Below are 27855 nucleotides of genomic sequence, written 5' to 3' on the forward strand. Positions count from 1 at the left end.
TTTTACATCTTAATACAGACAAGACAGAGGTTCTTATCATAGCCTCAGACAGCTATAACTCCCAGGGTTGTTCAGAGTATTGGATCCCTTTCCTCAGCTGTTTGGTCTAATTTAAGAAATCTCAGTGTTATATTAGATCATGCTATGCTATTCGATCAGTATATTGAATCATTGACAGGTATTTGTTTTTTCCGACTAAGAAATATCTCACTATTATTATTTTAATTCCCTTTTCACCTACATCAGCAAGTTATCTCTGAACCATCTACAAATGGTCCAGAATGCTGCTTCAAGGCTGTTAGCCAGGTCCAGCAGGACAACTCACATCACACCCAGTTTAAGTTCTTTACATTGGCTTCTCATCTGGTTAAGGATTCATTTTAAGGTTCTTGTTTTCATGTATAGAGCCCTGCATGAACCTTAGTGAATCTGTGACCTCTCTTAGGTCACTTAGATCTTCTGACCAGGGCCTACTGGCTGTCCCTTGCTCTGGACTAAAAACAAAAGGCGATCATGCCTTTGAAGTAGTGGCTCCAACACTATGGAACTCTCTCCCTTTAGACATATAGTCTGCGGCCTCTGTAGAAGCTTTTTAAAACCAACTGAAGACCTATCTTTTCAAATTAGCCTTTGTCTCACCTTAAAATGTCTAGTGAAGCCTATAAGTATGTTGAAAGGTAAGAGAAAATCATAATAGACAGAAGGTAAAAAGTGTTTAAGATGGTTTTATTGGTAACAGAGAGGGAAATGTCTAAAAATATATGACCAAAACTATAAATAATAATAATAATAAATATGAACAAAGGACATGAGAACTCATGCTCCTGTTTTCGCTTTTGGTAAAAGCGCCAACAGAGCCAGAGCAGGGCTGCTGCCCCTCCTAAAGCCAGGACAATGGCCAGCCTCTTCCACCAGCTTTGCTTTCCAGCTCATCTCGGACTCTGTCAAATTCTGGGATGCTCAAAAAGTACTTTGATCCATTAGAAGGTGGTTTAAGTTTGAGTGTGCCATCTATGTCCAGAACCAGCCAACCAATACCAGTAAGAGTTGTACCACCCTGGAAAAAGAGGGATTGGGATCAGTTTATGTTCATATTTGCCCTAGTGATTTGCAAAAAAATGCTTATGTTTCGTCAACTGAATATGAATTAATTATTATGTTATAAAATTTAGCAGAGTTAGTATTTCATCTAAAAACTGGCTTTGAGCATTTCCTCAGTCTCTAGTCGCCCTATTTAGTTCTGCCAACTGAAGAATTGTAAGAACCTTTCATGAGTTGTCTCCAACAACACTCCGGGCACCTGCAGAGGGCATATGACTTGTATGGTCTCATCAGATCCAACTAAAAAAAGGGCACTGTATTCACTCGTTGGTGTATTAGGTACTAAGTGTCCGTCCTGCAATAGGAAGATAGAGGAATAATAGGTCTTTTTAGTTTACACATATGATGATACAGTAACAAATATCAAATAAACTGGAACTTTGGGGTTACCTCATTGTGACACATGCATGTATAACCTCAGATTAGGCTACTATAAAGTTTGCATCACAAATTGGGGCTGTATATTTAAAAAGGCACAGGCATTTACCGGTCAATAAAGGATTTAATGCTACATTCATGTTGTAAGGGAGTTATTGTAATTAGTAGTTTCTGACTTGTAACTCCAAGTCACATCAAGTCGTAATTACAACTGAGAAACTTCTACATTTCAAAGTTCCAATATGTCCAAGGTTGCCTTCTGAAGCACTTTTATTACAGCCAACGTGCTTCATTCAAGGTAATTCGACCCAAATTTAATGGATTTAGTGTTATATTATAAATATAGTAAAAAATAGTGGCGCGCACAGCTCTAAGTCTTGAACAGAGTATCGGGTGCACGGTTGTAGCAAGGATGAAACAAACAAAACACCAGCACTCACAGATCTATCTTCTTATTATTTATTGTGGACAGAAACGGACACATTCCAGCCAGAAGCCATCATCAGCGGCACATGGAGTGGAAAAATCTGTCTCTTGCGAGTCCCTGAATTTTACAGAAGTATTTATGCACAACAGGCTTTCAGTAATACTACAGTGTTACTGTGCCATTTTATTGCCATTTAAATGTGAAATTTAGTAAATGACAATATAATCCAGGATATTTGATTTGAATAGTAAAGCTAGAAGGAAAACATTTTTGAATTGCAGCATAACAACTGGTCTTTAAAAATGGATCTCTTCAATGGCATGTCTGAAAAATGGCTCATCTCCACTGGTACAAAAGGATCACTATGCAAGGACTGTACTGATGAGATCTAAGTTACATCCAAAAAATGTATTTTTGTGTTTTTGATAATAAAAAGATTAAAAATAAATAAATAAAATAAGTCTACCCTTCTGGAAGATCTCCTTCTCTAATCTTGTAACAGCTGGTGGATGATGGCAACTATTGCCATTGCCAACCATTGACTGTATATAAAGGTTTATTATAAGTATATAAATATTTGTATAGACACAATGCTCCCGACAGATGCTGATTGGAAACCAGGATGACAAAAAGTTGAGACACTTCCTGTTACCGCTGAAGAGAGTGCAGTTTGTGCCAAAGCTTGCCGCTGTATTTATACCCGGCTACTTTCAAGTAAAATTATACATTGGACAGAAATACAATTTGCCCATGACATATAGAAAAAGGACACCCATCAACACTTGCTCATAACAGTTACTTTTTCTTTAGCAGTAGCAGCACATCTGTGTCGTTAGCTGGAGGCTAAAGGCTGCTTGTACTGAAGGCCGCAGCCCAGCAATAAGTTTCATATGCTCACTTCTTCTTGTAAAATACACATAACGTGCACATATATATGCACATATACGCACATAATCCAACTGCAAACCCCACTTACCATTAACCCCCTCTCAGTGAAATCCCAAATATCTCCCTGAGAGTTTTCCCCTGTTGTAATGGTACTCAAAATAGCCAAGATGGCGCCAGCTGCCTTCTTTCTCCTGCTCTTTAACTTACCTGGTCTGGCTCCTGCTGCTTCTGCTATTGCTCCTGCTCCTGTGCTGGTGTTTTTTGGTGAAACTTTCTGTCCATTTTGGCAAAAATACTCAAGTAAATATGCGACAGCGTTTGTTCTGTCACAGTGTACAGTGATAATTTGAGTATTACATGACAGGTTGTGACAGGCTGTCAGAGGTCAAAAATTACGTCAATCACAAAATAGGTTTATATGTGAGGACAGGGCCACCATCAGTGGCTCAGTTTTTTCAAAGTAACAGTGGGGGTTGTTTTTAGGAAGGTGTTGCTGAGCATAAGTTACAAATTGGAAGACAATCAAATGGGAATTTTGAAGCAGTTTTCAGACAAGTGAGCAATTTGGTATTTAACATATGTCCGTTCAGGATTTTGTGCATAAAATTTGATGTTACCTTTGATGTCTTGTAGAGATTTTGAACAAACTTACTTCACAATGTTATTAAAATTACCAGCCATCACATGTGCAACACACTTATTTATCTATTCACCACTTATGTGCAATACCACACCTGTGCATCAATGTGCAATATAATGTATATTTGTATATTTCTTTTGCATTTTATTATATTTCTCTCTTATTTTATTACTCTAATTGAAACTAGAGCTCGAAGAAGTCAATTTCCCCGCCTTCAATGTTGCCGTCTTCTGTGCTCCTGTGCATGTGACAATAAAACCTCCTCAGTCTCTTGAATGGAAAATTACAATATGAAGTTTTATCCCACATTGCAAAATGACAGTTACGCAACTTGAAATAAGTGAAGTGTAAGTGACAGCTCTCAAAACAAATAAATGATCTTTTTTCAACTTTAATTCACAGTTGTGTTTGTAGTTTAAGTTATATACACACTTAACATTATTTCCTGATAGTACAATGTTTTCTTACTTTAAACTAACTGCATAAAAAGGTCTACATACCACTATTATTAGGTAGTATGAAAACTGGGACACTACACAAGGGATTGCTGCCAGTAAAAAGCCAGTAAATACTGGAATTACATTCATCACAACTTCAGATGACAGTGGTATTTGCTGGATGTGAAAGAAGCTTTGTTAGCTTCAATAACTTCAGAGTTAATCTGCCCCCTGGTGGTCACAAATTCAGAACTGCAGCTTTAAAAATGCCAGCATGACCACTAAAATCTCTCCAAGCAGAGTGTAATCATTATAGGCTGTTTTTATTATTTAAGATGTTTTTCACTGCAGACATTTTGATTGTAATGGCAGAAAGGAGCACAGGTGTAACTTATTACATTAACGATGGCTCCGTCCCATAAAGCCAATACAGGAACTGCAGACATAAATGGATTCATGTTCATTCATATTCATGTCATTAATCATACTTGTGTGTTTCCTGCTTTGACGTGTCAAGAGGTTGGCAGCAGTGTGAAAGCTCAGGTGAGGAGGAAAAGGACTGCGACACCACTCATCCACTGCTTACAAAACCGGGTGAAAGATTAATATAAGTGGAAGTTGATTTCACGAAGTGTTTCTTGGTGTGCATTTTAGATATCATATATATATCCTGGTTGTATGTTTTGAGGCATTTTTGCCTTGATCTTGATGAGCCTCAGGTTTTCAAACTCTGCCTTGGTGCTGGCTCAACTCTTTTTGTTTTGTTCTATTTCTCAACATTTTATTTGCTTATAGGTTTAGTTGCGCACACTCCTGGAAACTGGCCAGTACAAACACACAGTCTTATTTGTTGGCCACCTGATCGAGCAGCTCCCTTGGAGCAGTTGGGGATTAACAACATTGCACAAGCAAACCGAGGTATTAGTTAGGGAGAAGGGAGTGTAGGTGTTTGACTGCCCTGCCCAGAATTAACCTATGACTCCAGGCATTAAACCTGAGACCATTTTTGGCACAAGCAAACTATTGGCTGAATGGCAGTTTTTCCTTGACTCTTCTACCTTGTTGCATTTCTTCCTTGGAGGGGAGAAATAGTTACAGCTCAGAGAAGTGCTCTGAAACCTGAGCATGTTGATAAACTGTTGTTACTGCAGGAAAATCTGAAAACATGTTAAGCCTTAGCTGCCGATACAAGGCCTCTTTGTTTGTTATGTATTGTTATTAATATTATTTTTATTATATTATTGTAATATTATTTTATAATTAATATTATTATATAATTATTTCATAATATTATTTTTTATAAAAGAACTGATATGTCAGGTGAACATTCTTACAGCAAGTAGAAGTGCACTTAAAGTCAAGTCAAATCAGAATATTGTTGCATCAAAAAACTAAAAGCATAAGAGACAACAGAAAAGGCCATTTTAATGTTGCATTTATTAATAACTCTGGTATTAAAAACAGAATATTTTATTTTACTTTTAAGATCTCTGTGGGCCTGAATTCTAAGTGTTTTAAGTTGTGTGTTCCTTAAGACTTTGCCTTAACAGAATAATAAAGAAGAGCTCTTGTAGTAAATTCTGTGTAGGACATGGTGTAGTGACCCCGTTGCCTATCAAAAAAGGCCACAACGGTTGCTGATTTTGTTTTGACACATGCAAAAATGATGAAATGTCCACTGTTTCCAACACAAAGGCAATTTATTACTTTTCCAAAACAGAGTACATTCAATTTTCTCTGTAATAAGTTAATTCCCCAAATATAGACAAAAGAAAACGTAATATTCATTCACAAACATTACCGCACGGTCAAAAAACTGTTCGCTTCTCTTAAGTCAGCAACACCTGTTCAAGTAACCCTTTGATTATATTAACCTCTGCCTAATTGACAGCAGCCCTGCTCTCCCAAGTGACAGGAGGTTTACCAAACAAAACAACAACAATGGCTCTTACACATGGTCATTTATTCAAAATCAACGTGTATTACAATACGTATCATATCGTGGCCTCTGTATCGTGATATGTTATGTATCGTGAGGTTGTAGGCAATACCCAGCCCTATAGTGATGAGTAAGACATACACTGGAGAAAGAAAGAGGCAGAAACTGGGAATTGGGTTTAAAACCCCTCTTCAAATTCTGTAGACATCCATCTTCTGTCTGTACTCTGTGAACCCTTTGAAAGGTGAGGTGAGAGAGCAGCCCCACCAGATGGCGCAATACGCATCTTCTGATTCATTCTGGATCATATCACTTAACATGACTTAACATGACATCTGATGAAAGATGCCATAGCTGGAACGGTGTGGTTCAGCCGGTTTGGCCTTTGTATGAATCTAATGTGTCCGTGCGTTTCAAGGGGAAAAAAAGTAACGCCTGTTTTGGATTTCGCACAGAACCTATAAGTCGTTTGTTTTGGGGCTGCTTTTGCCAGTCGAGATTGCTTTCATCTGGCAACCCTGCTCCAAACTTTCACTTTAAGAAGGCGCGTCTCTGCAGTGTAGTGTGTTTATTACAAGCCTTAAAGTGGCACATGGAAACCATAACTGATTTCTACATGGTACTATAGAATATCGACCTATATAGTCTGTCCGGCGTGAGGAAACGCTTTGGAGAAACTGATCCACGGAGCATATGTCCCTGTTGGTTGCCTTGACTATTTTTATCTGTGGCGGCGGCACCTCCAGCTCCTCAAGCCGAGGCGCACGGCAAAGCGAGGATCGACGGATTCAGACAGACTCGGGACGAAGCGAGACATGAAATAGTCACACCGGTGCAGCCGTCAGAGGTGAAGCACATTGGGACGTGAGTGAAATGGAGGCACCGCCGCCAGGGACGAGCTGCTGTGAGCGCACCTTGGCCAAACGGGAATAACCGCGAGCCGTGAAACGGGCTGGGATGGCAGCATCCAGTAACTCAAGCCTCTCAGGTTCATCTGTGTCCTCTGGTAAGAGTTCACATAACCCAGACTCTAACTAGACACCGAGACTAGTACTGAATAATGATAATAATTCAAATAATATCAATAATGAAAAGGCTTTATAATTTCATGTGTCTGTGTATTTGCTTGTATTTGACTTAAATCAAACTTTTTTAAAAGCCCTCCCTAACATACGCTCATCATATATACATCAGGAAATGTGACATCTGTTTATTTCTTTATCCGCACTTGCAAATTGAACATTAAACAAACATATTGTTAAAGTAGCCACCAGTGACTGCTGTGGTTCAGGATTAACGATAAATGGAAAGCATCCCCATCTGTTAACAGCTGCATGCAGCGGTGGAAAACATCAAGAGGGGGAAGGATGCCTTGTTTCGTGTGCAGAGGGATTGTAAGGTTGTGAGACGCAGCCAGTGTGACGTTGGGTTTTGGATGTTATCATTAGATTGCCAATCATCTCCATAATTTCCTCGTTGACTTTCCACTTGGCCGGCTTCAAGGATTATCTTTGGCATGTGTAGTCTACCATTTTCCAAAAAAACGCAGCACCAGGCTCTTTAGTGAAATTCCTTAATATGTTATAGCCCAGTGACATAATACAGTTGCATATACTGCTATAGTGTGCACAAAACTCCTATAAAAATCCTCCTACAGTTCAGCAATTAGCACCAATATATTTCAATTTCAGGGTTCAATTTTCCCCCGAAGAGAACAGAAAAATATGTCAGCAGCTGTTTAAACAAACCCAGAGTGATACAGTATAGCAGCTCCATGCTTGTTTCAGTTCTGTGTTGATAAAGCGTGTCATTCATGTTTGCTAGGGTATAAAGTACAAACTCCACTATCACAGCGCTGTTTGATCTGGAAGCCCCATCAACAACCAGACGCTTGTGTGTGTGTGTGTGTAGCCTATGTGTGTGTGAGAAAGAGAGAGACAGTGTGTGGGACGAGTAGGGAGAGGCTGTTTATAATACCAGGCTCAGCACTTTGGTTTTATGTTTGCTGTTTCCACCAATATTAGTCACATGTAGAAAATGTGCAGAGCTAGAGTACGTTTTCCCACCTTCCAGCATATTCAAACTTAGCACTTCATGGTTAAACTATAGGTTGATTACAGAGTAAGAACATAGTATATACAGTGTTTGTTGTACTTTCTTTCTCTCTCTGCTTCCCAACCACACCACACCACACCACACAGCGGAGTCACATTTCCCAAGGTACTGCCCAACGGGACGGACAGACAAGTTGTTCCAAGCTGATATAGCCTGCGGTAACCACATGTTTCACGAAGCATTATCTCATGTGTGCGTCTCAGAAAGCAGCAGATTGTACTGTTTGACCACTGCTGCTTTAAGAGGAAAGTCTTTTCTCTCTGTGGCAGTGGAGGGTTGTCATTACTGTTGGGCTCTCAATATAATTATCAGAGGTTACAAGCTGTGCTGCTGCCAGGGATGAAGTGGTTGTCACAAGGGTATTATTATTTTCATGCAGAGCTCTTTGGCAGTCAGACACAACATTTGAATAATCTTGTCTATGAGGCGCGCTGTATGACTCGAAAATGAATCTCGCTGCAAAATTTCTGCTCCATATTTGGTCGTCTATTCTGGCTGCAAAGAAAGTGCTGTTTCTGTAGTTATTTCAGCTGCTGCTAATGATTAGTCTTGTTTTGAGGCTGTTTTTGGGGGGAGAGTGTGTAATAAAGTTCATCCAACTTATCTGGGGGGACTAACGAAAGGCACTGAAGGCAGGTTTTTGTGCTGATTATGATGGTGATGATGGTAATAATATTGATGCATCTCCGCAAATAATTAAAACAACAAGGGCAGGAATGTGTAGACAGCGCTATATGCGCACAATCTTTAGCTACAGCCTTAAAACACAGGTGACAAATAATACATGTAACCTGTATTTTTGAGGGCAGTTCTAACTGCCCAAACTGAAGGGATTGCAACATGTTTGCAACATACCTCTTCCTTTCCCTGGAAAGAATAATTTCTGGCTACTCGTCTAGATCAGGGAGATCCCTACACATTCTTGGCATGGGTGGGCATAGAAGCATGTACTGTACCAGCAGCGCACCATTTGCCAGACGGCTCCAGGAAATAAAGCTTTGAAATTAAATTGAGGGATAGAGCATGAAAGTATGCCTTCTGCTCGAGGCCTTAAATGACAAAATTGGTCAGGGCGGCAGAATTACAGCCATGTATTACAGAGAGGCTGTCTGCTCAACACGATCCTGCGCATGTTTCTTGCAAACGCTGCTGTTCACCTCAAAGTCTTTCCACTACCTTCATTTCCCATCCTTCCCACCGTGAATCATGTAGGATTAGTGACAGGAGCACTGAGTGACTTAATGAAATTATTTGCATGTTTTGCAGCATCAGTGAGGGGGCAAGTTTGTCCCTCAGTGATTTAGATCTGGTTGTGGGTAGTATACGCCACTAATCAGTCCACTATTAATTACAAGAGTAGACTCTCTCAGACAAAAGGCAAGGCCAGAATCAAATTACAGAATTACGCTCTCCCTAATGTAAACTCACCTACAGTTTATGTAAACAGCACACAGTTTGACTAAGGGCGTCCAGTAGTAGCACACAAACACACTCCAGAGAGGCACCCTCATACCTGTCACATACTATCTGGTCAACACAAACACAGTGTTGAAATGCTTGTCTTGGACCAGGGTGAGACACAGATGGTTTCCCTGCTGCAGCTCTGCTGCATCCCACTGACAGGACAGTCAAGTATGTGTGTGTGTGTGTGTGTGTGTGTGTGTCTTTGCGTGAGGGTCTGCATGTGATGCTCAGATGTACTCCAGAATGTGTTTGTGTCTGTGTGTCATTTTGTGACTAAACCTAACATCTAGGTTACATTGAGCCTTTAAGATATACATTAAATTATAATTAATTAAATTATAATTTTGTGTTCATCGAATGGCCAACTCAAATCAGCCATGTTTAATCACATTTGTAACTTCACATGAAAATACTGAAGATGTAGGAAGGACTTGGGAGGAAAGGAATCCTCCTCTCAGGACAACCAAGTATTGGAAATTGGCAAATAAAAACGCATTGGCACATAAGTCTGTGTAGAGTCATCTAAATCATCCAAGTAGCATGATAGCATGATAGTAGCATAATCGATCTAACAGGAGTAACAGGACTTTTTTGTGAAGATGAAGGTATTTCACCCATTCCAAATAGCTTCTTTAGTTCTAGTAGAGCAGAAAAAAACACATAATAGAAACAGTAAAAATTCTGGGGTGAAATATTTGGTGGTCTTGCAGCACATCAATGCCATCATGGTTATTATCATCATCATAGCTTCATCAAGGTCATGTTAAGAATGATGCCTAGGGTCAGTGTCAGTATTCAGCAGCGCCTTCACAGTCACTCTGGACAGCAGAGAAGAGTAACAAAAGATGTTATTGCCTAGCACACTCATAACCTGAAATGAAAAAAATAAGTTTGGAGACGCACCAATACAAATAAAAGACCATAAACTCATTCACCCTCTGCCACTCAAACAGCCCCCCACAGATGAACAGGTGCTGGTCTTACTTTATTCTACACGAAGAAGACTCAAGTGTGTGAAGCTTTGAGGCTGACAAGGTGATCAGGTTTTCAGTTTGGATTTGAAGACGTCTGTTTTATACGTTTTTTCCTTTCAGCTGCTAGAGTAGATGCACGTCTTGCCAGCATCTCGCAAAGTACACAAGATATATGGTGCAGTGACAGCTGCGCAACTTGCAAGACTGCACTTCATGTGTTTGCAGACTCACACTGACATCTAGAATGAATTAGTAGCAAGTACTGGGAACACAGGATAGATGCTGTCACTTAAGTCCAGAATAAATTTTGCATTTCAACATATTGGCAGACGTTTTAAGTGAGCTTTGTGTGATTTTCATTGTTAAAACAACAGAAAACAACTCAAATGCACAAACAGCGATGAGGTTTCTGTGTCTGTGTTGTTAAAAGAGATGTAACCACTAATTACCTCCAGTCTATCCTGTTGGTGTAGTCTATCAAAAAAATAGTGTAAACACCTTTCCCTTTGGCACCATTCAAGTTGTTAGAGAGAGAAATCTCCGGGCTCACACTCAGAGAGCCTGTCTCACCGCAAATAAATATGCATTATGACATTTCCAGCCATGTAACGTTACTCTCACAAATACCAGATGCTCTTGTTTCTGCTGGTGTTTGTTGTTTTTGTGATTATTTGGATGTAGGGCCACAGCCGAATAGTAGCTTTTTAAGTCTAAATAAAACTTACTTGTTTTGTCACCTTTAAATAGAGCAGTTTTATGTACATCACACATCATACTATCTGGATAAATTAGATATATCTACACAGACACCTGCTTCTCTGGTGGCAGTTGCCTTTTTTCACTACAATGAGCCAAAATGATCCTGCATAAAATGTTCTTTATATGTGTTGTCAGCCATCTACCTATTACCATCTCTACACAGTTAAGTGTTTGATGTGCTGAAGTTGAGTTTTTTTTTTTGCATGTGCACAGACTCTAGAGCAGACGTTATCTCAGGGGATAAAAGTCGGGGCAAGCTTGATCTTTATTCATCACATATTCTCTTTGTCACATGAGCAAACACCCGCCGGTAATTATTTTATTGAATTCCTCTGACTGGTGAGTAATGGAGGGCACCACAATTAATAGCTGTTTCTACAGGGGGGAAGAGCCCGCTGGCTGCGCTAGAATTATAAATTTTCCCTGATCATAAGACAAACTCTGAGCTACTTAGAAATTCTTTTTGATGTTCTTTGGATTTCCGTGTGTGCTTATGTGCCTGTGTGTGCTCGCGGACGTATGTGTGTGTGTGTGTTGGTGTGTGTGTGTGTGCGTGTGTGAAGGTATAGTGTAGCCTAATGTATTTGCTCGTGCGTGAATGTTTGTACAAGTGTGTGCCAGTGTTTTCATCAGAATCAACCCTTAAGAGCTCCCTTTTTCTCAGCTGAAGCTGCTGCAGAATTCCAGACCGAAATGCTATTCGTCATTAAAAAGAATCAGATCGAAAAGAGAATATTTGGCAGCCAACCAGATGAAATCACATTCTTTATACAAGCCGCAGTGGAATAAATCTTTCAGACTGTTGCCCGTGTAATGCACAGCGACAAAGCCTCAATGTTAAAACAATACATTTTCCAAGGCAGTTTGGCCACACGTCTGCAAACGGAGCCTGAAGGCTGTTCAGTTGTATGTGAAGGCAAATATTCTGTGGAGGGTTTTAGCAAACAACATTTACCCTTAAAACATCCACCTCTCAGTTGAGCTGCCTCTTCATCATCCAGTTAATTAGTCAGTATCTGATCATATGCACCTATGTTTTGTTTCCCTTGTGATAAAGTCATTTCTTTCCAAAAGGAATCATTTTATAATGAGGAGCAATAATGAGCGTTTTTAGTATGTTTGATAATGTTGCAACCAACTTCCAATCAAGCTCCTGTTGTGGCAAGCAGAGAATAGAGAACAGCAACATCAATAGAGAGAACAGCATGAAGCAAATACAATAATTGCCAACTCTTAAAGTGTCATCAGTTAGATAGCCCAAAATAGCACAAGAATATATACAGAGACTTTAAGAGACGGTTAATGATACAGTTTTAACACTGATGCTATACATGAGTCACTTTTTTTGCTGTCTGTACCTCAGTATACACAACCAACAAGTGCTCACTGGTTTGCATCAAACAGATTCAGGTATGTTTCATTTCTTCCCCTCTGGCCAGAGGGGTGTGGTGCAGGTTTGCTGATGAGTGCAAAGGAATGTTTTAGATGAACAACATGTATCTTTTGGACCGATGTGATTCATTGTTCACACAGTCAGTTGAGGCTTTCAGCGGCGGGGCTGGCACTTTAATGAGAGATATTACACTAAACTTCTGAGAGCCCAAAGAATAATTTACTCTCATAGCAGCTGTTATGTGCATTTGGCATAAAGCATCATCAGTTTATCTGATAGCAACACGCCACCATGACTGATGTGATCGGGTTCACCCAGCCCATCTCACAGTGTGAGGCATACTGAACGTGCAGTAGATGTAGTGACTTTTAGATAAGCAGTTAAATCTTTCTGTATAAACCTGTTATGAAATCTCTGAATACTTTTAATAGCATTAAATTATTACTAGTAAGTTTCATTAATCAGGTATTTATAGAGCAAAAGGTTATTACTTCATATCTATATCCAGTGTAGGATTTTTTAACAAACGACAAAATAACTGCAATGCAAAAGCTGATGTTCTCTTCAAACTCATATGAATATAATATTTGTAAGAAAAACAGAATCATGAGTTTGAAGGTTTATTCTTGACCTCGGAAACAACAGCTTGACAAATACTTTTCAACACAAGCTCCTACTTATTTGCTGTTCATGAAACTTTCAACCACATCACGTGGCCTTCCTCAGCAGATGGAGTTGATCAGTGAGATGTGGTTTTTAAAAAAAAAAAAAAACTTCGGAAACAACAAGTAAGTTGGACCTGGAGTAGAGAAAGTTTTTGTCAACATCATTATTATATTATGCATAAAAATGTTTTACACCCTTTGTGTCATGACGAGTGCCAGGCATTTTATTACGTTACTGACAATTTAGTACAGCAGAAGTCCTAAAGTCTTTAGTTCACCCAGTGGGCACTACAGTAAATTATCAGCTGCTGCAGGGCATTCTGCGTCATCACCTCTCCTCTCATATCAAGCTAATATAACATCCATCAAATATTTCAGGAATGTTTTCATAATCATAAATCAGCCACCATATCCACTGCCTGTAATTTTGATCAGTGTGTTTGTAATCTTACCTCAGAGCAGAGATATGTTTTCGGGACCCCGCCGGTGGGCAATATAGATCAGGTGTGAGCCGACACAATGTTTAGCAAAACAAGCAGACATCTGTATTGATTGTCCTTGAAGCAGAGACACTGATTAGAAGTGTATTTACTGGAGCATCTCCAGCGGCAGCTGCACATTGTGAATCCATATTCATAATTATAACAGAGAGATAAACAATAGTGACATAACCATAGTGAAGGGCTCACAGTCAGTCCACTGGGAAAAGGATAGAAATGCAGATTTTAAATGAGAGAAAACAGGGCACAGTCTATTAACACCACAGTGAGTTCATTACAGAAACCTGCTTTGTTTTTGTGTTTTACAGACCCTGAGGATTACCAGCCGCCCATATGGAAGTCCTACTGTGAGTAATTAATCAATTTTCTATGTTGATTAGCAATGTTTAAACCTGACTTTGGCCTTTAGTGTGCGAAATGACAGCACGGTTATATTTGTGATCTATAAATAAGAAGGAGACATTTTTCCATACATGGAAAAATTGGGTTTTGGTGTTCATAGTACAATTAGATACGCTGCAGTTTCCAAAAAGCTCCACACACAAGCACAAAAGGCAGACAGAGACCCACTCGCCCACACAACACATTCACATACCCACAAACGCAAAGCGTCTCTCTCAGTAAAATAGGTTAATATCACCCAGGAAAATAAGATTTTTTTACCTGTAAAGAGGTTCAGCTAAAATGGAGTCCTCAAAACACCCACCTCATTATACAATGTTTTTGCCATGTGGGAGGAAATGGGTTGACTCCTCAGAATATATTTGATGGGTGTGTTAAAGCAGAGCACAAATCGTTTCTGCTGAAGAGCTAGACGAGTGAAAATGGAAACTGTGGCGGTCCTTAGAGTGATAACATTTTATTTAACCAATTACAGTTTATGGCTTTCATGTTTTCCAGTAATTAAATGTCTCCTCTGTATAATTTTCCAATAACGCTGTTTTTATGAAGTCTCCCATCTTCTCCTGAATTCTCTGGTTCTCTACTGAGGTATTTTTAGAGCTCACTGTGTCATAGGAATGGATGATGTCCAGATCTTGCTGGTTGGCTTAAGTCAGCCTGACAAAACATGAAAATTCACAGTCAGGAGTCTTCCTTCCCCTGCCTGTAGAAGCTGCTGCGGCGAGGACTTAGCTCAACCCCACACAGCAATTTCTTCGCTGTTGTACCGGCTGTTAGTAATGAGGACACACTGTCGTAGTCATCCATCCTCATCCACATCTTACAAGGTTATGCACTGCCAAGCTGGTATCCAAGATGAGTGCAGTACAGCACAAAACAGTAAAGACTGCTATTCTATTATTATTGCAGGGTTTTTATATAGGAAGTAGAAAGGAATTGTGGCATTATGTCAAAATAGAGATAAATGACTCCAGTTGCAGACACATGAAGGATTAAAAAATTGATTTGAAGAAAAAAAAAACACACACAAACACACAGTCACGTATTCTTGTTCTGTGGCAATATTTTCTTCTAGTTCTGGAAAGCAGCAGCAGTATTTTCCCTCTCTCACTTTTTAATCAGTAATTGTAAATGCGCTAATTCTGTGAGGCTGCTGGGGTGTTTGTGGTGATTACTCTGCCTCCTGCAAATCCCTCAATTCCATTTTCACTTTGCTTCACTGATTTCCTTCCATTTCTCCTAATACGTGCAGTGCGTCTAACAGAGAGGTAGAGTAGAGGGCTTTGATTTGCTGCACGTGTGTATTTCTGAGTGTAAGTATATGGGTTTTGCAGTCAAAAGGAACAGTGTGCACTTGTAAGTGCACATTAGGTACACACACAACAGGTCTTAATTCGCACAAATGGATTGCAGATATATGGCTCTCGTCGTGTAAAACACTGACTGCTTAGCCTTGCACACACAAGCTAATGGCTACTTTTGTACCTTGTTACCTTTGCACTGAGTCAGAGCAGTATTTTCAGTACAGGCCAGTGAATCAAAGCTGTTCTGCATCATTTAGTTAACTTCCTCTTAAGTGTGCATTGAGGGTGTTATTTTTGGACAGAAATCCATTATGTGTACGTAATTACAACTTACACTGAGCTGTGTGCAGAGCTCAAAAGGGCAGCAGGCCTTAATTAACATCCATGTGTTTCTCTAACAGTGTACCAGCTACAGCAGGAAGCCCCGAGACCAAAGAGGATCACATGTCCTCAGGAGGTCAGTATATCTGTAAATCTGTATAAAATAGGCTACTGTAACCGGCAGAATGATTAATGATTAGTTTCATATTTTCGATTTACCATTCTGTCTTTAAAATTTCAAATATAATATCAAATGTCAGTTCATCTTTGCTGTTTCCAAGGTTCAAACAGAGAAAATCTCTAATACTTCATATCAGAGAGCTGTATGCAGTTGAAATTAAATACACGAACCGCAGACACAAAAAGTCACATGAGAATCAACTATAAAGGTTCTGGTGGAACATGAAGCTGGAATATTCTCGTAACATACATGTAATGAGTGAGCACCATCCTGTGATGGTGTTCATTATGTTTTTATGATTGTCAAATGTCAAAAATAACTATTGGATATGTGGGAACCTCCTGCTGGCCCCATTTATATCTTCTTAAAAGCAAGAGGGTTTTTTTCCAGCCTTAAAACCAGTTTACCAGACTATTGCCCCACTATATCTGTCAAACTCATTTTTCACTCTCAGGTTTAAGCCTGGAAAACTGAGAAATGATTGAGCCTGGCAGCTGGAAGTCGGACCAATCAGTTGAATATGGAAAGTGAGCCGCTGCTTACTGAAACTTCCAAATGTCATGAACAACTACTGTAGGTGGTACTTATTTCAGTTAAACAGATCACCATGTCCAACACTCACCATGTCTTTTTAGTCTACTATGACACCAATAAACTAATTACAACATTTGTTTAGCAGCAACTGGTCAATTTGTTCATCAGTCATATGTAGGAAGGGTCTGTGCTGATGGATAGAACGGTCAATCATCTGATGTGTTCATAGCACCAAGTATAGCAACTGGATGCAAGAAGCAAGGGCACTTAAGAATTGCAGACAGTGTAGACTTCCCTCAGCTGAAGTTTCATCTGCTAATGGAACAAAGTTACTGCCCTAACTGAGAAAACTGTCAATCTCCAACTGTACAGCCTACCAGAAATGATGCATGTCCCATCCTATTTTGAGTCTTGCCACACTATGGGGAGCAAAGTGAATGTCTGGGACTGGCTATGTGAGGTTAATGGTGTTTTACATTTTACCAAAGTGTTCTCATAAATCAAATGTGATCATAACTGAATTTTACTGCACACACTATCATCTGCGATGACGTTTTTCACTGTCTTTGTATTGACAGAGGGTCTAAATGATGAACTTGTCCATTATTCAGTATTTTTCTTTCAAGTGAATATGTTAGTAGTGTTAAACATTGATAGTGCTCTAAAACATTAACGGAACAAAGCCAGAGAAAGTACTTTCATATGTACTTTATATGTTCATATCGAGTACAAGAATCAAAATCATTTTTTTAGCCATATATCCTGTACAACATTTGTAATGCAGACACATAACACACTCTGTTGTGACACAGTAAAATACTAAATATTAACACTTTACAGCTGGCAATCTGTCACCAGCTGTTTTCTTGCACTGCCTCTAATTCGTCTCCACACTCTGTGATTTGGCTTTATGGTTTGGTAGCCGTGAATATACGTGGGAGCACAGATGGAGATCATCTGTCCTGTGGTGGCGAGGCCTTTATCTTTCACACAGTAATTGCAAGAACAATTTGCAAAGCCGTTTAATTGAGCTTTCATATCATATCGCTCCAGCAAATATGTCTTCTCTGGTTTGCAGATGGAGAGCAGACCCAAATACTATGGCAGAGAGTGAGTGTAACTTAATTACTGTCCTCATTTTTATGCCTTTTCTCAAATATTACTGTGCAGAGAATGGTTTTATTTATCATTATTGCCTTGTATCAGATGTGGTTAGGGTTTAAGTGGGTGTATTTTATGTGTGTCTCTTTGCCCTGGTAGGATGTTGAGATTAAGAGCCTAAGTTTAACATCTAAAATGTAAATCTCTGTGTGTTTGAGGACAGACTATAACGGGAGGGTGAGTTATATCCCACTGTGTCGTTTTTCACAGATTTCATGGCGTGATCTCTCGAGAATATGCAGATGAGCTGCTTGGGGGAGCAGAGGGTTCATACCTCATCAGGGAGAGCCAAAGACAGCCAGGGTCTCACACCTTGGCCTTAAGGTACCAGCACTATCAGTATGCAGCACAGGATCTCTGAAAGGTCGGCCCGGTGCTCGCCTAGTCTCCTGCTTCTTCACTTTTACTCAGCCACTCAACCGATTCAACCTCTGCTTATCTCTCCTCCTCACTGTATTCACCTACATCCTTGTCTATGTGTCTCAATCTAGATTTGGACACCAGACCCTCAACTACAGACTGTTCTACGATGGGAAGCACTTTGTCGGGGAGAAGAGGTTCGAGTCGGTCCATGACCTCGTAACAGACGCCCTCATCACTCTCTACATCGAGACCAAGGCTGCAGAGTACATCGCCAAAATGACCACAAACCCTATCTACGAACACCTCGGCTACACCTCACTGCTCAAGGACAAGATGGTGCACAGGTTGAGCCGCGGACGCACAGAACCACGCAGGGTCACCTTCCAGAGGGATGAAAGGGTGAGGTTAATGCCTGCACATGTCACAAGTTCTATTAAGTGTACTTTTTTGGTGCACTGAAGGCGGTGTAATGAATAGGGAACCTGTTTGTCAACTGGAGGACCGGAGTTCAAGCGTCTACACTCACTCTTTGAGCAAGACACTACGTCATAGATGCTGTTGTGAAGCTGGCCTGCTCTTCATCCAGAGCTGAAATGATAAGAAAACGAATTGGTTAGGCAGAAATTTTTCAACAATTTTGATAATCAGTTACTTATTTTAATGATTTAACAAGCTAAAACGCCAAACATTTGCTGGTTACAGGTTATTAATTTGCCTTTCTCTCATTATTCAAAGTCTTCAGTAACCTACAATACTTTAAAAAGCTAGTCATAATAGGCCAGAATCATTTTATGATTAGGTGTTTTTATGTTTCTAAAGCAAGACATTTTATTTAGAAAAAAAAAATCTCAGTACATGCACACTGTGCTTTGGTACATGTCCTTGGGCACTTTAATAGACCCTGTATAATACCATGATTGTGATCTACTTCCATGCTGCTGAACATTTTTAGTACATTTCCAGTAAGATGAGAGTGTTTCTGAGAGGACACTTTGTCCTGTGAGTGAGATATACATTATCCCTCTGTAGCCCCTGGGTGTGTTCACCGCTGCCATGCTTCGTTGCCTCCTCTGAAAGGTAATGATGACCAAGGGGACTGGGACTTTGCTCTGCGTGCCACGCATATCAGACACGCTGATCTTGGGTGAGACAAATTGCACATTGTATTCATCGGCACTCGTGATGTTGTTGTCAGATAATAGTCTGCAAATAATTTACCAGTAAAGAACGAGGAAAGTCTGTTTTCTTTCTGGTGGAAGAATCTCAACTATCCCTCCACTAGGTGGCAATCTTAACTTGTATCCTCCTCCTTTTTGGGTTTGATGATGGTACTTAGATTCACACCAAGCCCCTCTTATTAACAGATGTGTTCTCTCAGCCTTCAAAGACATTTTATTTCATGAGCTGTATCCTTTATTTGTCTCTCAACATAAAGACAACAGTCATTGCTTTAGGGGTACTTTGTCTTCAAAATGTCAGCCCACAGTTTGTCATCTTGACAGTCAGTGCTTGACAGACACACGACAGCCCTGTCAGCAGGAACATCAGTTGCAGTATTATTAACAACATTCTTCAGTTTTGTCTCTGTAACTTGAGACACAGGCCATTAATGCAGCCATTTTTGACCTAATGGCCATCAATCAGTCAGTAGTCCATTGACTTACAGTGGTTTCTCAGTGCTACACATGCCACTATTAACCTCTAGGGAGCCTGTGAAACAGAGAAGTGCCCTCACAGACATGTAAACTAACTTATGTCTGCTTAACATACAATGCTTTATTTAAAAATACCAACCAGTGTTGCTCTCTGTTTGATTTGCAGCTATAATGTTTGAAATTTTATGGACTGCAAACTACATTAACCTGCCTTTGGCAAGTAAATCTGGAGCATGTCTCTAGCTAAATGTCAGACAGTCAGTTATCTAGGCGCTTTTGAATTTGTGACTTCATACTCTTCTGCCAAGTTTTGTACACAAGGATCTGAGTCAGAGACAGCTGTGATGATGGTAAGCTTTGTCAGGCAGCATTTGAAAACCACCTGCCAATCACTTCCAAAAGAGCGAGAGAAGGAAGAAAAAAGTTTTCTGTCTGCTTGAATATTATGCATCTGAGGAGCAGAGGCCTGGTCTGATGGCTCGAATCTGTAGTGGCCTTTTGAATTTCGTGTTTACCAATTACACCAGCCACGCCCTGAGGCATTAGCGGCACAGTGGCTTCACTGTAGAGTCAACATATGCATGTATTTACTCAGTGTCAGGTTGATACCTCCATATTGCCATGACTGCAACTACTTGTGTAATTAAAATGCTCAGAAGGTGAGAGGAGTACTTGACTTGACCCGTAGATCAAACTCCTGAGTGTTCTTCTCTTTGCATGTGTAGGAATTTGCTCAGTTGCCAGACCTCTTGCCACATTCCTCCTAACACTCACCACTCTGGTTGAATCGCAGCGGGGCGATCGACAGGCTGGTCAGATTGCATGCATTGGAAAGATTTCCGAAGAAATTGTTGTGTTTTTTGTTGGGATAATTACCTGTTCTACCCGGAAATAGCTGTTTTTGCATTTTTTCATAGCATGAAATTGTATAACAATGCAAAAACAGTTACTTACATCTTTCAGTTGTAAAATGTTAAACATCTCCACATGCAGTTTTGTAAGTTTGCTTTTTTTCCAGCCCCAAATACATGAAAATACTACAAATACAATTCTAGTGTTCCTATTGAAGACAAAAGTGTCAGTTTCTTCCACTTTTGAATAATGGGATATCTTCTGCCTGCTATACCCTTCACAGTGTGTCTATTTTTCTGCTTGTTAGAGATGTTGTTAGGGCTGTTTTGTTTAGGATGTGAGTATTTGCGTCCTGCTGTCTTACTGTGTCAATGCCCACTGTGCTTTTTTCCCATGATTCCAATAGTCACTCATAACAGAGTCCAATCAGCTGTGCCCTCACAAAGGCTCGCGGGAATAAAAGAGCCAAGCCAATGAAAAGAAAGCGGAGCTTGTTGTGTGACCACCTTTTGTGTCCTTTCTTCCACACTCTTCTTTAAGAGACAAGAAGCCATCTGCCTGCAGACAAAGAGCGCTGAACTCCCATCACCCTCCCTCCTACCTCGCAAGGCTAAAATATCTCTGAGTGGTCCATTCCTCATCTGTCCCCTCTGACTTAGCTGTAGAGCTGAATTGTATGGAATGGGATGGTATGTGTAGGTCTTTTCAAAGAATGTCAACCACAACGACAAATATCTTCACCTGTCCTGTCACTCATGCAGCTATCAGCCAGTTTACTGTTGCCCAGGACATCTGAGACAAAAAACACATAGCTGGTACACAAAAGGCCCACAGCAGTATTTTTACTTTGCTTCTGTGTCTGTCAGTCTGTAAGCTGCCAATCCTTTCATTTTATCTCAGCTTTGCAGTTGCCCTTTGGGGCTTTTCCTCTCCCCACCACTCTGCTTTCACTCCAGCTCTGTATCAACACAAATCCAATACTTACTGGCTTCCTGACCTTTATTCACTGTTTTATAAATCAGTTCAACCTTTGTGTGTGTGTTTGTGTGTGTGTTTGTGTGGAGTTTGCACTGCTGTCAGTGTCATGTTACTCTGTTCAGAGCTTGTTAATTAATTAGAAGACTGCCATGTGGTCCTGTTTACTGTTTGTGTGCAAAGTAGAGCTAATAGGGACAAATAAAGCATGAACATAGCAACAGCCCCCCACTGACAAAATACTTCATGGCTGCAGACGTGCAAATGAGCTTCCTATAGGATTTTACTTGGATTTGGGCACTTTGGGATTATTCCCTGTGTTAAGGATTATGGCAGTAATCCCTCCCAATCCAAGTCGATGGTCTGGCTCTGCTGGTCTTCTGAGACAACTGATTGTGATTGGCGGGAGTAGTCTGCAGTCAGAGTGTCTGGAGGAGCCCGTCTGGACATCAGTGTGGGGAATTCCACCAGCCGACTGACATAGCTGGAGGTCAAGATCTGTTTTTGAATTAGGAGGACATAGCTTCAGCTCTGTCAGGCCAAAGAATCTTGAGTTTGTCTCTGAGCAGGCCAGTGACCCGTTTAGGAGACCCAGCGCTGACTGAGAGAATTATCTCCAGTTAAGTGGAGTGTGTCCGGAAGGCAGTGTGCTAATGGGAGTGTGCTCTCCGTTGTAAAGAGGGCGTATGCACTATTGATCCTGCTTTACAGAGCTGTTGAGCTGTGTGAAGTGGTCCTGACAGCACCCGACCGCCCTCACTCTCAACCTTCTGGCCCCTCCCCATCAGGGACCCTGTTCTCTCTCGCTTTCCTTACTGGGCGTGTGAAAGAGGGCCATTGTGTGAGGCACACTCCTGCCGTCAGGCCGCCCACTACCGGTCCTGTTCCCCCTGCTCTTCTTGCTCACTGCTGCCACTGGATTCAGAGCAGATGCAGAGCCAACCCCGTGCAGGCTGTCATCAGTCGCCCTCCTGGGTCAGAGGGGAGTGGAGTGTAGCTGCTGCCTCTGCCCTGGGCTGTTGCCGGCAGCGTCTGCTGCACAGCGCCCACGTCTCCCCACCACACCTTTCACAAGAGGAGATGGAGAGTCTGTGGGAACCCGAGCAGTCGAGCATGGAAGCTGAAGAAAACCGAGGAGGTTTAGGAGGGGAGCTGATAACCCACAAGACTAAAAGACAAGAGAGGAAGCGACAGGAGCTGCTGGCTTTGGCTCTGGGAGTCAAACTGGGCAGCAAGGGAACACTTTTGTGGAAGCCTATTAAACTGTTGGCCTCCTGTCCACAGATTTCCTCACCTCTGGTGCGGCGGAGTGCCTTGAAAGACACACAGGAGAAGCAGTGCTCCTATGAGAAGATCCACAACTTTAAGGTGAGTTTCTTTTTTTAAAGTTTGGTCGCTTCAGCGCTGCTGTCCATAATTTATTACATCTTTGTTTGCATTTCTCCCTGAAAAATGAATACATTGTCAGCAGTTTTCTATTAGCTCTCACAGTTTTCTGCAATGACAAAACAATCCCTACTGATGTGGTTTTGCCTGCCTCAAACATTTGCTGTGTTGTTTTGATGAGAACACATACAGCTGACACCCATATGCACTGAGGGCAGCTAATGGATACACTGTACCACAACCCATTAACAGCCGAGCACATTGATTATCATTGATTTTAAAGCCCTTAGAGTCTTTTTTTTAGGCTGCTGAATTTTTAAAGCAGTTTTAGAGTTGAAACATGTTATACAATTGCCATTGCAAGTGCATAGTTCATTGTAGGAAGCAAGAGAGAGTTATGTCACAGAAAAAAAGAATTTAATATACAGGGATAGCTTGCCCCCAGGAACCTAAACATTCTTGCAATTGTATCTTGGGTTTCAGTTAACAGGCAGGTTATAAAGACCCCCAGCTTTTTGTATGCTACCCCTTTGAAAAAGAACAAAAACCTTTCTACTCACCACCTGCCATATGCCCACTTCACTCATCAGTCTCCTACTACCTATTGAAAGTGTGTGTGTGTGTGTGTGTGTGTGCTCACGTTCACTGCACACAGGTGTGTCTCCATTTGTCATCTCATCAGTGTTTTTAGGGTACCCAGTGGGTGTACATCTGTTATTTTGACTTGCAGGCTTGCCTCTTTGCTGGGCAGCATGTATCCGATTGCCCAGGAGCAGATGCCAGACACATTATAGTAAATCCCTTAATCTGCCTTGTATATACAAATGCTCTCATTTGGCGAGGGGGTCCCATCCACTGTAGCTTGGGATCACAAAGTAATCTCTGTCCAAACCATCAAAAGGGAAGTTCTCCTGTTTGGATTGGACATAGCAATGTCTTGCAATACTTGCTGTGTGTTTGTGTGTGTGTGTGTGTGTGTGTGTGTGTGTGTGTAACCGTGTCGACTCTATTTCCAGGTACATACCTTTCGAGGGCCGCACTGGTGCGAGTACTGTGCCAACTTCATGTGGGGCCTCATCGCCCAGGGTGTCCGCTGCTCAGGTAACTATATGCTCTGACCTCAAAATTGCATGTTTGATTACACAAAGAATGTCATGTAAGTCATGGATTACACAAGTAATGAACGATCTGATGTTTGAGTTGCATAATTTCTCTGAAAACGTTTTTTTTTTCCCCATTTGAATTGGTGGTTTGATTATGTCCCTTTTCATGGTTATTTAACATTTTCCTGTTATATCTGTGACAAACAAGTTGAGATGAGTCAGTGACTCATCAAAGCACATTCTTGAGAGAGAGACAGTGAGGCACAGATGCATTTATATAATCGAACTGCTGTCACTTGTTTTGCATCTTCTTCCTCTTGAGAATATTTAATTGCAGTCACACCAAAATCAAAGGGAACTTGTTGTTTTTACATGCTTTTTTCTAATTCCTTAACGCACTATGCAAGCGCCAGTATGCTGAGATCATTTATATCAAAATTTAAGTTATGTTTCTCTATCAACAGAAATCACTACAAATAAAACATGTAAATGTCTTAGCTATGATGAATGCAGGCCAAACACAGGTCAGATGTAGTTGTTGACCAAATATAGCAGCAGAACTAAGTGATTGATTGCGTATTAGTGTTCAGTGGGGTTTTCAAGACCTCCTTGGTCACAAGATTTGTTCACTGCACAGAAACAGTCCTGAAACTGATGCGCACATTGGTGGACTTTCTTGCTTTCTCCCTAAACAGAGTGTTTGTTGTTGAGACATTTGCCATGCTGATAAGCCAGAGGCAAACACTGGTATCATCAGACACCTCATGTGCTATGGGAAGCAGGAGAGACTTCTTTGTCCTCTTTCACTCTCTGTTTAGCCTCTATTTTTTTTTCTTATCTCCTTGTACACTCTCTCTGCGAGCTCTGACTGAGAGCGAGGACCCCAATCAACCGACCAGCGTTAACGTCGCTCAGGCAGTAAAAATGTCTTTGTGATGAACGATTTACCTCAGATACCCCCATCTTAAAGGGTAATTTCAGTATCTATCAACCTGGACCCTATTTTCCCACCATTTGGGGTCTTAGCGACTAATGGGGAATTGGTCCAGAATTGAGCGAGATCGCTTCAGCTGGCAGCTGCAAAACGGGCTGCAATGTAATCCTTGGGGGCAAGTGCGGCCGTCAGAGTACATCCACTGGACGAATTCCAAAGATTTTTGTCCCCATTAAAAGTACGGCTCCTTCTAAACCTTCACTTCAAGCTGTGCTGCCACACAAGCAGGCGTACTTCTCACACACACCCTGCTCTCACCTGCTGTCCAGCACACTCCATGTGACTAAAACAACAAGACACCCGCCCATGCTGACATGTTTGCTGTTATCTACCTTTGGCGCAGAACACTAGACTGCTGTCTGACAGTGCAGTTTATCACTGACTCTTGGAAACCTTTTCAAACTGCTGTCTTAAGCCTGCTGTGATGGTTGTGTTATCAGTCTGAAGCTAATCTCTCTCTCTCTCTCTCTCACTGTTTATCTCACTTTTGCTCCTCTAGATTGTGGGCTGAATGTACACAAACAGTGCTCCAAACTGGTTCCCAGCGACTGCCAGCCGGACCTGCGCAGGATAAAGAAAGTGTTTAGCTGTGACCTCACCACGCTTGTCAAGGCTCATAACACGACTAGACCCATGGTGGTGGACATGTGTATTCGAGAGATAGAGCTCAGAGGTAAAACGCAAATAATCAGTGACCACATTCAACCCCATTGGTCACTTCAGAGAAAAAAAGTACAATATGAAGTTTGTCCAAGCCAAACATTCAAATGTTCTGTCATTACTAATGATAAGGAATGTCATTGCACCATTTGTTAGACTCATTTTCTATGTCTACACAGCAGGGTGGGACCATTAGAGAAAAATGAGACAAGCTTCCGATGTTTTTGTTTCAGGTATGAAATCTGAAGGTCTCTACCGGGTGTCTGGCTTCTCAGAGCACATAGAGGACGTGAGGCTTGCCTTTGACCGAGGTTTGTTGACGTCAGATTTCTTTGCTCCGGGATCTATGTCTCTGAGGTTTTAGTTCACGGGTTCATCATTTGAAATAAGAAGCTTGTTTCAGCTGCAGGACAGCCTGAAATAGTACTTGCTATTACTATGTGACGTCCACAGTCACAATAAGCTCTTATTTATTTTCGAATCAGAGTATAAATGTACATGTTAGTCATGCATTTTCTACTTTTATCAACAGATGGTGAAAAGGCTGACATCAGTGCCAGTGCCTATGCAGACATCAACATCATTGCTGGTGCTTTGAAGCTCTACTTAAGAGACCTTCCCATTCCAGTCATTACGTTTGACTTGTACTCCAAATTTATTCAAGCCGCAAGTAAGAGCTCCTCCTCTCTGAGCTATTCCATGCCATTACTGTGTTACTGGTACTCTGCAGTGCTCTTATACTAATCATATTACTAACATAATGCAGAACTTCCAAATGCTGAATCCAGACTTGAGGGCATCCACGAGGGTTTGCTGCAGCTTCCCCCAGCTCACTATGAGACATTACGTTACCTGATGGCTCACCTCAAGAGGTCAGTTCCTACACACATATGTCATCAATATAAGAAATTGCAATTTTTTTGTTTATTTCATTGAAAGGGTAAGGCTGACAATATTGTATATTTTTTGTATTATCCAAATGAATATGTAAAGACCAAAATCAACCATGAATTGATCTTAATAACCAGTATTCTGTTATTCCATCGTCCCATAGAGGTCCATTGTTGTCCATTGTTGTCCAAAAACTAATACAATGAACATGTTATTTATTTTAAACCATCCTACTGCTGTACATATTAACAGCATGAAATATATTTAGAGATAGACTAACACATTGTTGGTTTTGGTCTTTTCATGGGTTTTTCATGGGAAATTATAGAATAATGATGGGAAATGATCTCAAAAGAAAAGCACATTCATTTATTCTAAAACATTTCACTGTTGTGTCACTTGTATTTTGCCTGATTCTATTCCCCTCACATACAAGTTATCTTCTTCTTATGTTTTTTTACAGGGTGACAATGTTCGAAAAGGACAATTTAATGAATGCTGAGAACCTGGGGATCGTCTTTGGTCCAACACTTATGCAGCCACCAGAGCAGAATGCCTTGGCAACCCTGAATGACATGAGGCAGCAGAAACTAGTGGTGCAGCTTATGATAGAGCATGAAGATGTCTTATTCTAAGGACTGAGGCATGCAGACCTTACAGCAGAAACAAAGGACAATTATTTATTCTGTCAAAGAGGAAATTCAAGCCACCTTGATGAAGTTTCAGAGTAGTTTGTAATCAAATTCAACTTGAAAAGCTTGTTTCTCGCATGACTGTTTTGGTTGAAGTTGGTTTAGTGTTGACATTGTCTTGTTACTGTAAGTTTTGGGGTTTTCATACTCAGCCAAGACCATCATTTTTATATAAGGAAAGTATGTTTAACTACCTACAGTGCTGTTTCCTCCTGTCTTTAATTTGAGGACTGTCACTACCTGGTGTAGACTCAGTCATGATGACAGCGCTGTGTATCGTCAATCGGTGAAGGTCTGGTGCTGTGTAAACCGAACCTCATAGCAGCAGCCAAGTTAACGTTCCCACATGACATGTGCATATTGTGGTTTCCGTGGGAACACTGGTTAAAATTTGAAATGTAACAATGTGGATCCTTTTCATTGTAGATAAAATCAGATCATGTGATGATCAGTATTTTCACTGTGTGTACTAAAAATGAAAGACGAGACAATTGGTCGCTCATGAAGCACTTTTTTGCAACATGTGTAAAGATTTATTTTGTATAGATGTTTATTTTTGTCTTTTATTCTGCATCATGTTCCTTTGTCACAATAATATATACTGTTGAGAATGATGTTTGTTAAATTGATGTCTAAATGCAAAACAGCTCACAATAGAAAAGAAAAGTCAGGAGAGCTGCAGTTTGTTGATCTACCATTTT

At 40.8% G+C, this 27855-nt stretch overlaps 1 protein-coding gene and 1 long non-coding RNA gene across 2 annotated transcripts; one reads left to right on the forward strand and one right to left on the reverse strand.

Annotated features, from left to right (window-relative positions):
* Positions 1 to 748: 748 nt before the first annotated feature.
* LOC121906359 lies at positions 749 to 3145 on the reverse strand. Its single transcript, XR_006098609.1, has 3 exons — positions 3002 to 3145; positions 1266 to 1396; positions 749 to 1057 (listed from the first exon to the last, which is right to left on the reverse strand). It is a non-coding gene; the product is annotated as an uncharacterized LOC121906359 (long non-coding RNA).
* Positions 3146 to 5697: 2552 nt separating this feature from the next.
* On the forward strand, positions 5698 to 27768 carry chn2 (chimerin 2). Its single transcript, XM_042425062.1, has 13 exons — positions 5698 to 6816; positions 13989 to 14027; positions 15788 to 15843; positions 17501 to 17532; positions 17794 to 17907; positions 18075 to 18345; positions 22713 to 22796; positions 23831 to 23915; positions 25411 to 25584; positions 25805 to 25882; positions 26104 to 26241; positions 26338 to 26443; positions 26926 to 27768. Exons 1-13 carry the CDS (start codon positions 6768 to 6770, stop codon positions 27095 to 27097), a joined length of 1398 nt encoding a protein of 465 aa, XP_042280996.1. The 5' UTR covers positions 5698 to 6767; the 3' UTR covers positions 27098 to 27768.
* The last annotated feature ends 87 nt before the right edge of the window (positions 27769 to 27855 follow it).

The sequence above is a fragment of the Thunnus maccoyii genome, chromosome 10, assembly GCF_910596095.1.
Source record: "Thunnus maccoyii chromosome 10, fThuMac1.1, whole genome shotgun sequence".
NCBI lineage: Eukaryota > Metazoa > Chordata > Actinopteri > Scombriformes > Scombridae > Thunnus > Thunnus maccoyii.